Source organism: Diorhabda sublineata, chromosome 6 (assembly GCF_026230105.1).
Source record: "Diorhabda sublineata isolate icDioSubl1.1 chromosome 6, icDioSubl1.1, whole genome shotgun sequence".
NCBI classification, from domain to species: Eukaryota; Metazoa; Arthropoda; class Insecta; order Coleoptera; family Chrysomelidae; genus Diorhabda; species Diorhabda sublineata.
Window position 1 is genome coordinate 31,246,336 of NC_079479.1, and position 12,821 is coordinate 31,259,156.

Consider the following 12,821-nt stretch of genomic DNA (forward strand, 5'->3'; position numbering starts at 1 on the left):
GGCGGTCGTATGAAAACGCTCGTCATGTGACCGCATAGCGGTTAAAGAGGGTGTATCCGATTTTTTTTCAGATTCTCCCCTTTCCTAGCCAACTTTTTTCTCATCGCAGGAAGTAGGCGGCAATGAAAATCGCGTGCGTAAAAAAATTACGAATAAAAAATGCACTCCGTTCGCTAAGCAATTGTTTGGGTGGGGCTGTTAATATGTACAACAAATAGGCGCATAGATTTTGAGATTGTTTTTATGTTATTACGAAGGAAATTACTGCATGTATGAATGTGCGGTGAGAGAATACACATTGTCTGCAATTACAAATCGCATAGATGCAGAGACGATAAAATGTAATTATACAGGAGATCTCGCTTTCTCTCTCACTACGATGTCTTGCCAAGACACTGAATAAAATGGCGATTGGTTGGTTTAATAATAAATAATTTATAAACACACTTATATGGATTGATTGGGGAAGATATGAGTAGAGGTTTATTCTAATTATTAGTTTATTTTAACTCATATTCGATCATATACAGAGTGGTTCACTAATAATATCTAATATTGTACTAACTACTGGCTGTATTTGCATAATACAAACATCATCATATATAGTGGGCCGAATTCGTAAAAGAAAGTTAGGCTTATACTTGCAGAATATAAAGCAAATCATCAGCTCGTATGCATAATATTCCAATAAAACTTTATTATAGAGTATAAGCATATTATTCGCAAAAGTTTTTACTTTATATAAAGGCCGCGTGACATAATGCAATACAACGTGCAAGAAATTGCATGCAAGTTTCTGTAAACAGTAGAAGTAAACAAATTTCTAACCTCAAATTTTCTCTAACATTTTGTACCTAGTTTAACAATGAAAATAAAGTTTTACAACATGTATGCAATAAAAATGGCACAAAACCGATGAACTTCATCTACGCATGCTTTTGATCAAGAAATATTGCGTCTTGCATTGTATTGCACGTTGTATTGCATCATGCCAAGCGGCCTTAAGAGAATATCCTTCGATAATTTCTGGTGAGATCTGTAACCGATTCAGATCAGTTGTAGCGATGGCAGATGTTGTGAAACACAGATTAAATACCTCAAGCAGCGTTTATCAACACCTGTTCGTGATTAGGAAGAATTAAACAGGTTTGAAGAGGAAAATGTGCAATTACTCGTCAACATATTTTTGGGAATTAGTGCTTTAACTCGAAGAGATGCGTTATAATCCGTCAAAGTGCCAATATGTATTAGAAAAGCATTGGTCAAGAAATAGATATAAGTCAAATTACAAGATAATGTTTCCATAATGAACTTATGGATGCGAAATAATGATACTGATGCAAGTTTAGGTTATGACGATGAGTGCAAGCTACTTGGGACTCAATAGTCGTTAGTTGGCATGGATCGATCCGAATAATGGTTCATTAACAAAATAAAAACATCGTCGTGCTATTTGCTGATGATGGACGTGGTGTAGAGCCGCTCCAGATACTAAGCTAAATTATAGTAAACTTTTGAAACAAAAAAAGTGATAATTGACCGTTGTTTTGAAAAAGCCGTCGATTTATTATTTTGTAACATGTTTGCCGAGAGAAATTTGAGAATATGCCAAAAATAATTGTTGCCTGTATTGTGTTTCTTAACGTGGCAAAAACTTTAAGAAAGTTTGAAGCACTTGAAGAAGTACTAGAAGTTGATAATGATAATGACGAAGCTAGCAAGTACAAAAAATGAGAAGAAATTTAAGCATTATAATAAACAAAAAACTATATAAAATGTAAGCTAGAACTCAAGATCATTTCGTTTTATTGAAAAAAATAAGTTGAATAATTATCAAGTTAATTAACTAATAAAAGCAGTTCTATTTTTATTTCACAATTCAATGATATTAATAATAAATCAGACATATACCACAGCTTTAAAAGAACTATCCTTGAAGCTTTTAGGTTGTGATTTGTTTTCTTTAATTTGTTTCGTACTTTTCTGTTGATGTTCCATTTCACGTTGGGAAAAGAAATTCGACAGTCTTAACACTTCTAGATTGTCTATAATACCAATTTGTATTGCGACTCCAAATCTTCCGATTGTAGGATTACTGTAGTCGCCCGTAGCTTTCAATAACTTTTTCTTCAATCACATCAGTTTGATTGAATCAACTCTCGAGTCAATTTTTTTCTCTAGCCTTCTTTTCACATTCTTTATTTTCTCTAAATAGCCCTTCGCATTAATGCCTTATCAAATATTGCTTTGCACTTCCCGGTAACATGTCTAATAGCTTCTTCATTTTTGGTCTTCGTGATTATTTCAATATTCCACACTCAGGGCAATATGCCAACTTTTTACTTATTCTTAGAGGATATCCTGGCAAGTATAGAATAATAATTATAAATACAAAAAGAGGAAATGCTCTTTTGGTAGCTTTTTTCTTAATCTTATACATCTTTATTATACTTAACAGGATTTTTGGAATGCGGCCCAATGTTTAAAGTATTAATTTGGTTTACGAATTTCTCAACAAATCGATTTTATAGTATAAATTGTATAAAACTAATTGAAGATCTCAGTTGCATCCACTTACTAATCAATATGAATTCAGAATGAAGCTTGACAGCAGCCAATTTCTCAAATAAACTAAAAGAATGAGGGAATATTAAGAGAGAGGGTAAAAACAAATTGTCTCTACATGTACTGAAGAGTATCATTTTTAATTCCCCTTTTTCGTCGTGACTCATCACGATGTAGGTCAATTTTTACCCCTTTTCCATCATCATGAATCATGAATGTTCGAACGGCTTAAATGAATGGTAAGTAGTTTGACCATAAAAGATATTCTATCGATTATTTTTTAAATTGTGGGTCTTTGTTTAGAGTTATACGGGATAATAATTGTATCATGGATCATTTTTAACGAAACGTCGCGTATTTCAATAAATTAATTTATTCTTCTTTAATAAAAACATGAAATTGACCGTAAATTATAATTAAGTATTATTTTTAAATTATGTTTCTATTTAAAACCATCGCTTGATAATTTTTGATCTCGATATTCAATACAATATGCAAAGTATTGACCGTGATTTACAGATTTCTAACTTCACTAAAAGAGAAAAGATGTTTATTAATCATAGTTTAAGAAAACTGAATCACATCTTGGAAATAGCGACAGCCAATATATTAGCTACTGTCAGCAACTTGAAGGTGGATTATAATACCTGAAGTTTTCGCCAAAGAAGTGAACCTTACAGTTAATCAAATGCAACAAGAACAAAAATTTTCTACGACTATTTTCTAAATAACAATGTCCAAGAATTGAAAAATTTTCAATTACTTTTAATTTAAACTAACAATGGAGGGCGATTATCGTGATTCCAAGGTCATAAGCAGATACTATACACATTGACAAAAATTATAGATTTCGATAGATTTTTTTTTGTAAACAATATGGTACAGATCACAAGCAGACAGTCAAAACTCTCATAAATAAGACCAATAACAAGATTCGCTCAAAAATTTATCCAGATCGGAAAGGCTTCAAACTCATGTGAATCCGTTTTAAACAGATCTGTCATCAAACTTATTTTCGAAATTTTTAAATCGATCAATTTCCAAAATTTTTTGATAGTTATCGATTCGACGCTTCGTACTTCATTGACTTAATCGAATAACTGCATTACAAAAAATATGGGAGAGATGGGTCCGAAAATGTTATCAGAAAAACATAAAACAAAGCGAATGTCACACAGAGGGTAAAAGTCAATTACGAAAATCCAGTTTTTTTGGGATCGAAAAGGGATTATTCTGTTAAAATTGTAAATATAAAAGACCGAGAGGTACTGTGAAACGTTATTGAAGCTTAGAAAAAGTATTCAAAATCCCTAGCTGCCCTATTTTTATATACAAAATTGTTGAGAATTGATCAAATTGACAGCTGACCCGACCTATTCCAACCTTGACCCTATTCTTACTTCACACTATATACATATAGTCAAAGTTGGTAACCATGTTTATATTAATATTTAATTTAGTTAAGTTGGCAGGCGATAAGCACTCTTAGATATGTTTAAGTGACTGTTATAGTATGACAAAAATTGTGACAAGAGAACGTGTTCCAATTTGTAATTTCAAGAATTTTTTAAGTATTGAGCAACAATCCGACGATTGTTCAGCAAGAGTTTATTTTAATCAAAACAAAGAACCCAAACCTACTGAAAATAACAACAGATATGCTGTTAGATTGCTTAAGTAAGACATACTCTAATATTAGAATCGGATTCTGATTTAACCTATTTGAAGAAAAATACGGGAGCTGGAGTACAGATTATTCACACCTAGTCGGTGTGCTTAGCGAAGAAGCTTAGAGATTTATATCTCCTTGATATCAACGTGTCCTCCGGATCTCTTTCTCTCTCTCAAATGCCCCGGAGAGAAGTGATTTTTCTTTTCACCTACGCATATTTATGTTTCTGGCTTCATGTCCACTTTCTTAAGATGTCCTCACGTATTTTGGATGGCCGTTTCTGTGGGTTAATCTCAGATATACAATTTTTTTAGGAGTTTAACAAAACAATATTGTTTTGAATATATATAGAGTAAGTAGGAAAAGATAATAATTTCTTTGGTGAAAAGTGATTACATCACTTTAATCGATAAACATTTTCAGTTTAATGAATGAAGCGTGATTAATAGGTAGATGTTCGTTTTTCATCAAAATAACAGAAATGTTTTGGTCTCATGAAACTCTTCTTCCGATCAACACGTGAAAATCCAATTACTTATAGCGTCCGCCAAATTTTATAAAACAATAATTGAAACCGTAACATAAATATGAGATACAGTAATTAAGGAAAACTTAAAAACATGCGTGTATACCAGACATTAAAAAACGGTTGCATGCTAAGATCCATTCTATTTCTCTAACCCTTTTGTAGTTCGTTTTGTTCCTTATATCCTTTATTTTAGTCCTTCGTTTTTAATAATATGGCCAAAGAAATAGTACAGGATGGTCACAAATTTACGTACTATCATTCCACATCACATTTTACCGATGAGTTTCGAAAAAATTTATTCAAAGCAAAAATAAGATGATCATTAGTGTGGATTCGATATTGGCAATAATTAACAAATATTTGATGACTTTTTGCTCCATTTTAACATTTTTTTGATCTACATATTTCGTATAATGTAGTCATTTTCTCTTTTTTAGAAGCTGAGTATTGCTCGTTGATAACATCTCTCAATTGTCAGAAGCTCTCCTGGTTAAACCCTACTCTAAGCTCATCCTTCGCAATATGTGGTTAAGCATTGTCCACTAAATCTAGATATTTCTCTCATAAAATTTCATATATTCGCATTTGTTGTCCACTATTTTTCTATGCATTAATATTTCGACCATCTGGAAGTTGTTGTACTCCCATCTAATTACAAACTACTCTTAATAACTTACGACATGTTGCGTTGAACCTTAGGGATTTTTACATAATATGAAAATCGAAATTACTTATTAGACACCCTCTGTAGTTTTAGTGTGTTAGTGTTAATTCTTCATCTCGAAATTTTTATAAGAACTTTTCACCACTTAAGATAATCGTTGATCGGGAAAATTCTTTTTTTTTTTCGTCTGTAAGTAACCGAAGGGTAGAAAAGGAAAGGGGTGAAAAGTATTCGCGCAAAGTGCGGTATCAGGTGCTACTTTAATCGAAAAATCTCTGTCTTAATCCCCAATTATTTCTTAAATATTCAAAAGGCGGTTGGTGTTCTTTTAATACAAAAATCTCTCTCATAAACGGAGAGTAAAATTTTTTGGGTGACTTTTACATTATATTTAAAAATAGGGATGGTTACATACACAAATTTTTAAGCAGAAAGAAAACTTTAGCGTCAGCTATAATAATAGAAAGTATTTGGGTTTTTGAAGAAGCGCCTTTTGAATTTCCATGAAAAACTTCGAGGCATGATACCAGAGAAATGCCAGTGAATGCTCAGATCAGCATCTGGAGGGTAGTAGCTAAAACCCCGCTTGTTTACTAGGATACATAGAAGTGGTTTACGTTGTGAGCTTCGGATACATGCCAAAAAGCTGTTTTTATGTAAAAAATATAAAAAAGTGTCATTCATGCATTACAAGAATGACGCAAAAATAATTATATACGAGGTGTTAATTAAGTTTTAACGTTCAAAAGAACAAAAACGAAATAACCCGCCAGCTTATCGCATATATCACTGATTATAACGCTTTAAGTACATTCCGTTTTTAACCTTAAAACATAATTTTGTTTTAAAATTTTTCCGTTCCGCTTATGGTTCTTTTTCATCCACATCAAGGGATTGTTCAGGTGAAAACCAACGATATTTATTAAATAATTCTGATGAGATTCGAAGATACGATAAGGAATGTGTCGACAATTTTATGGGGATCTGTTACAGTACCTCAAATTATTTTATAAATGCGTGTGTTAAACTTGAATATAATATAAATTCATTCCTTGCTCGTGTACAACCATAATAAACTGCCTCTTTATATTAAGCAAATGAAGTTGTTAATTGACAATATGATTATGAATAAAGAAAATTATTGCGAGAGAAAGAATTCATACACAGAAAAGTTTGTTGTTTTATTTAAGTATAGAATAGAGTGATAAAGTATCAGATATTTCTTCATTGAGGTAAGTTTAACAAAATGAGCATCTTCATCGTTATTTTATTGAAAAAAATGAGTGACAGTATATATAATTTGTCGCATTTAAAATGAATAAGCTTGTTTCAATTATTTTGAGTCAAATTTGAATTACTACACAGTTATCTTCTTCTTCATATTGTTTAACAATGAATGTTGTTTGCGAACAGGTCCACCTTTTCCTTCGTTATTTCCTTCTATTATCAATTTCAGTATATCACACTTGTTGATACGGTATATGTAGCGCAAATAAGTGGCCTTTCTTCTCTTTATTGTTGTTAGTAACTCTCTTTCTTTTCCCATATGTCTAAACACTTTATCGTTAGGTATACATTGAGTCATGATATTTTTAGTAGTCTACGGAATATCCACATTCCAAAACTCTTGAGTCTGTTCATGGTATCCACTTTTAATGTCCTTGTTTCTGCTCCATAGAAGAGAACCGAGTGAACGTATGCCTTTACAAAACGGTATCTTAAGTTTAAGTTCAAGGTTGCGTTACATAATAGGTTTTTCACCTTTAAGAATATGGCTTTAGCTTGTTGTATATGTCAGGGTGTACATTTGTCGTTATGCAGCTGCCAAGATATTTAAATTCTTCAACTCTCTCTATTGCGGTGTCATAGATGTTTATGTTCAGTTGTAGTTTTGGAAGTCTTGTTATCGCCATTACTTTTGTTTTTGTTACATTAATTTTCATGCCTAGTTGATCTCCCACCTCTACAACTTTGTTGATTAGGCGTTGGAAGGCTTCTGGATTGTTTAAAATGATAACCGTATCCATTATTTTTATTCCATCCTCGTCATCGCCTATTGCTTGGTTAAATGTGCTCAGAGTACATATTAAACAGAATTGGCGATAGAACACAACCTTGTCGTATCCCCTTTTCTACACACAACAGTTTTGATGTCGTTTTTCCATATTTAACCATATTATTGCTTCTTGGCTCTTTTTTCTGTACTAATGTCGGAAGGACGGTATGATTAACTCGATCGAAGGCTTTCTCGTAGTCTATGAAACATGCATAAACATCTTTCCTCAAGTGTCGACATTTCTGGAAAAACATTAATAAGTTGGTTAGTGCTTCCCTTGTTCCTAGACCTTCGCGAAACCCAAATTGGGGATATCGCTTTGATCGGCTTCACATTTATGGTTGAAGCTTGTATAATTTTAAGTAGGATCTTAAACACTTGGCTCATCAAGTTTACCAGTCTGAAGTCATCACATTTCTTGGCTTTTGATTTCTTAGTGAGGGGAATGAATACAGAGGTAAGCCAGTGGCAATAAATTATAGTTATAAGGACTGATAATTAAGGAACAAATTTCACGTCATAGTTTTTATGAATTTTTTAAAATAACAAACAGAGAAGATGAACAGGATACACTATATACTGAGCCAATTCTATGGTGTATGTTTATATATTGCGTTGAGGCATGTTACAGATAAAATTTGACATATTAACGTGACATTTATTGTGTCTCATACACGGTCTGGAAACGAGGATAGTGAGGTGAGTTCATTTCACGTACGCTAAATTACCTCACCCTGTGGCCGCCAGGTCGGCGTTATAATCAAAAGATTATGTTAACATAATATAAATAGTTATTATTATTTCTATAAGCAATGAATTGTTATCAATAAAAGTAGTTAATATGTGACGTAATCATATAAAAGTAGTTAAATGTAAAAAAACTGTCAAAACTTTCATCTCTTCCCTACCCCACGGTTTTACATGTAACCCACGTCCATCTCTAGCATCTCTAGATAGCAGCGCCATGCCATGGCTATTTCATACACTTAGAATCCGAACCACAAGAGACCAAAGCTGCTATATAGAAATTGGGATTGGTCTCCAGACCCGTATGTCTCATATAACGCACATCGAATGTCATCTGTCACAAATTAATTGTAATAAATAGATGTCACGTGTAGAACTTGTGTAATACTTGTCAAACGTGTCAAACGTTATCTGTCAAGTCAAACGTCAGATATCACAAAGGCTTTTGAAGAAATTCGCTGGTTTATGGTATTGAACTGAGTACTTTAACTGCGTGGAAAAAGATTTCGGTAGTGGACCGAAACGAAGAAAACCAAAGAAAAAACAAACTGATGGCAAAACGATTAGCAAAGTTGGGAAATATAATGGATTGTTAATGATTTTAAGCGATGAAACACATTTATTTGTACATTGTTATCAATCAACTGCTATTAGACGAAGTCAAAGTGTACCTTTGAAATGAGACCATTTATAACAGAAAACACTTTTCTAAACAGACGGAAACATTTGATTGAATATTTCAATATGACTTAAGAGTGCTCTATTGAGCTCGCGATTCACCAGACTTGAATACAATTGAAAATTTAAGGCATATATTCAAGGATTTTTTTCTAATATTCTAGATTGCACTATAAATGAAAAGAAGTGAGTTTCCAAGATGATGACGGCGCTAAACTAGTAGAGTCAATGCTATAAAGTGTGACTGATGTCATTTCAGCCAAAGAGGAACATACTTAATAATCTTTTAATTTAATCTATAATAATAATTAATAAAAGCTAAGGTATTAAAAAGCAATTGGTTCTTTCTCTTTACTCCGCTCTCTAAATTATTATATTTCGCTCATCTTATGAAGCTTGGGATCCTACAACTATCGATATATAGCTCTAATGATAATTATTTTATTGATTCTAATAACCTTTTCATGGATGTAGTAATCCAATTAGGAAATAAACAGATCGATACGGTCATTAGAGAAAATTGTAGATTCCCTTTTCTAAATTTTTCCCTTCGTTTAAGTAAATCTTGAAATAGTGAAAGTATTTATGCATACGATAAAGTAAAAGTAGCCCTTTTGTTTTAACATTTCTGTTAATTGCGTTTCTGGTTTTGGGTCAATTTGATGGAGTTATCTTACGTATAGATTTCCGGTACGCTGAGATATATGAATAAAACTAATTGTTGTCTATAGCTTAAATATAAATGTATAATAAATGAAATGATTGGTATAATGATTAAAAAACGAAAGATAATCTGAAACATATAAAACAAATAAAATATGAATTAAGTAAAAGTACAAAACTTTTTGTGGAAATTAATATAACAGAAATCATAATAAACATTAATCATAAGAAAAATATGCAATAGTCTGATGATTTCACTGATTTATAATATAATTAGAATTAGTTTTTGAAAACAATGAATGTTTTGAATCTCAAAAACAGAAGACAATATTTTTTCAGTTCAAGATTTACATCAAGGAATTTCAAAATAACTTTTCTAAGCATTTTTGTATTGTAATTCGAATTTCACGCTCTAGGGAGGGAATTTTGAGAGGTTAGGTTGGGAACACTGATCGAGACTTGGGTAGGACATATCTAAACACAATATAAATAAAGATCACTTTGAAAAGTTTTTTTTGAATTTATTCTGGCCATTCAAGAAAGAAGTTTACACTTTGTCAAATCCATTGCACATTTCTCTCAAAATAATCCGTAAAAAATAAATCCAACTGATTTAAAAAAAATAAAAAGAAAACTTCGTGTACGTACATGGCTTACTTTTGACGTGTGCGTCCTTAAACTAGACTCAGTTGCGAAACCCTTTCCACATATGTTGCAATGAAATGGTCTATTTTTCGCCCTTTCCACTTGCGCGTCGTGATTTCTAAGGTGCTGTTGAAGATTGGACAGTTGGATAAAGGCTCTACCGCAGTCTGGGAGATGGCATTTGTATGGACGTTCTCCTACAAAACGAATTCATCTTAGTAACAAGAAAATGAGCGTTTTTTTCGAAATATTTTTATTGGGGAATAAAATTACCATATGTACGAAATCCAACCAACTGTATAAGATAAAAACATTGAGTTAAATATCGATGAGAATCTTTTTGTAATTAATTTCATTTAATATGACTTTACGGTGCAACAACAAAAATTGATATTTGCACTTAAATACCTTAGTCTAATTATACTGATGGTGTTCAATATTGATCACTTTTTTGATACATGAAATCTTGATAGGCATTCAGAAGAATTTACTCACTCTTTTAGCAAAATGTACATATCATCATAAACATATTCATAAGCACATATAAAATTGTACAAAACTGAGTCAATTCTTATTACAACAAAAAACTATTAGAAGCTTCAACTCCTTTCAACATATTTTGTTGTATAGTATGTCTATAATGTATAAAGTTGGCGATTTCAGTATAAATCAATCCCCCTTCAATTTTTTTCACAAATAGAGAAAGACTAGAAATGTATTTCACAGAAATATACGAAACCATTTGCCCTACGTCCATTTGTCGTATTATATACTTTAATTCTACAGTTAAAAACAATTTTGTCAGAAGCAGGACTGCTTCCTGTACATCAATTTTGTCCATTTTATCACATACTGCCTAAACCCGAATCATGTCTCATAGATTTTAGATTGGCTTTAGGTCGAGAATGGAAACTGGCGAATTTATATTGACAATCCCTACATCTTCCAAAAATTAAAAAATGATTTTAGCATGGAGAGACCACGCGTTATCGTATATAAAAATGAAATTGGGCTTAACGAATAGCACAAAAGTGCAAAATGACCTTCTAAAATGGTTTTTAAATACATATCTCTCGGTATAGAGCCTCCATCTATAAGAACCAAGTCAGTAGAACCTTAGAGATTTTCCTAAGCCATATCTGAATCTCTTCGATAGCTTATTCTTCCTGAAATATCGCATTCTTCAGACCCTTTCGCAACCTGGACATCCAACAAAACCTTCAATACGTGTTTTTTAGCTGGAGTAAGATTTTGCGATATTCCTTTGATAGCAGAGATGGTTTTAAGGTAAATTAGCTCCATTTGCACCAATTTCTTGTATCCACATCACTTCGTTAGGTAGTTTTCCATCTCAACCAAAGTTGAATGCCTATTCTTAAACATTCTACTGAAGTTACCGTTTTAACTTTGCTCAAAAACATTGAAATTAATAATTGTTTCTATACGAGGGTTTCCCTAAAATTATATATCATATAACTTATGAGAAATATGTAACTTTATACATAAATATAAGTATAAAAGTTCATTTATGACCATACCGGAGAACATAATATGACGGAAGTTATCATTGATGATAATAATACTTTTAAGGCCAATTAATAATTTCGTTCTTCGTAAGTACACTATTCAGAAAATTACAGATTACACGATTAAGTAGGAGGTAATTTTATAAAACTGTTCTACGGTAAAACTCTTATTTTTTTTTCTTCTTATTACGTTAATTGCATCATTTAATGAACCGTTCGCTCGGTAACAGTAACAGCATATGGTAAACAAGAATAATTATTATTTCTTCTTGAAGTACACCTTTTCTTGAATTTGTAACGTACATACATCACCCACCCACAAGGATGCTATCTTTTTGACCCCGTATATAGACACATTGTTTCAAGTCGTTCTCCACCTGCCTTGTTTGCCCAAATAAATTCATACAGGACAGCACTCGCGGAATAATCCTGATTGCCTGATTTTCTTGATAGGTATATAACTTTGCCATCAAATTTAAATTGGTTTGATATTAGTATATTGTTTTTATTCCAAAGCGAGCTATAGAGGGCTTCTCACAAAATATGCCGATTTCCAAACTTCACTTTGTTTATTGAAGAATTATACAAAAAAAAAGTCTTAGTAATCGACGTATAGCTCACCGTGTTCTATTCAACCCAACGTTCAGCAAGTTCTTTAAGACCTTGGCGAAACCATTCTTTGGGCTTAGAGACACTGCATTTTCAACATCTTGTTTCAATTAAAATTTTTTTCCACGCAAGAATCTCCCCATTGATCTGAACAAATAATTATCAGTGCAAGGTCCAAACTAAATGCTGCATAGGAGTTCAATACCACCAAGTTTTTTGATCTTATCCCGCATAACACCCGCAGTATGTTGCTCAAAGAACAGTTAATTAAACCTGAATATTGATAGCTTAACTATTTTAAATGATTTCGAAAAGGACTAAAGTTATATACTTCCACCAAACACACAAGTGTTTCTGTTCGAATCGCCCTCTCTTTGCAGTGAATTTTGGTAATTATCCATCGCCAAACCAATAATTATCCATGTTTTTCTACTGCTTCTCATGTAACCTCAATATCTCACGCAGAA

At 32.3% G+C, this 12,821-nt stretch overlaps 1 protein-coding gene across 3 annotated transcripts in view; it reads right to left on the minus strand.

The window, feature by feature from the left end:
* The window catches only part of LOC130444917 (zinc finger protein 628-like), a 138,762-nt gene that overhangs the window by 22,882 nt on the left and 103,059 nt on the right, over positions 1 to 12,821 (minus strand). For 2 of the 3 annotated variants that reach the window (XM_056780283.1, XM_056780284.1), the window contains one exon: positions 10,223 to 10,416. In XM_056780283.1, coding sequence (XP_056636261.1) covers positions 10,223 to 10,416 — 194 coding nt within the window. The remainder of the gene's footprint in view (positions 1 to 10,222; positions 10,417 to 12,821) is intronic. The other variant, XM_056780285.1, reaches the window with a different exon arrangement.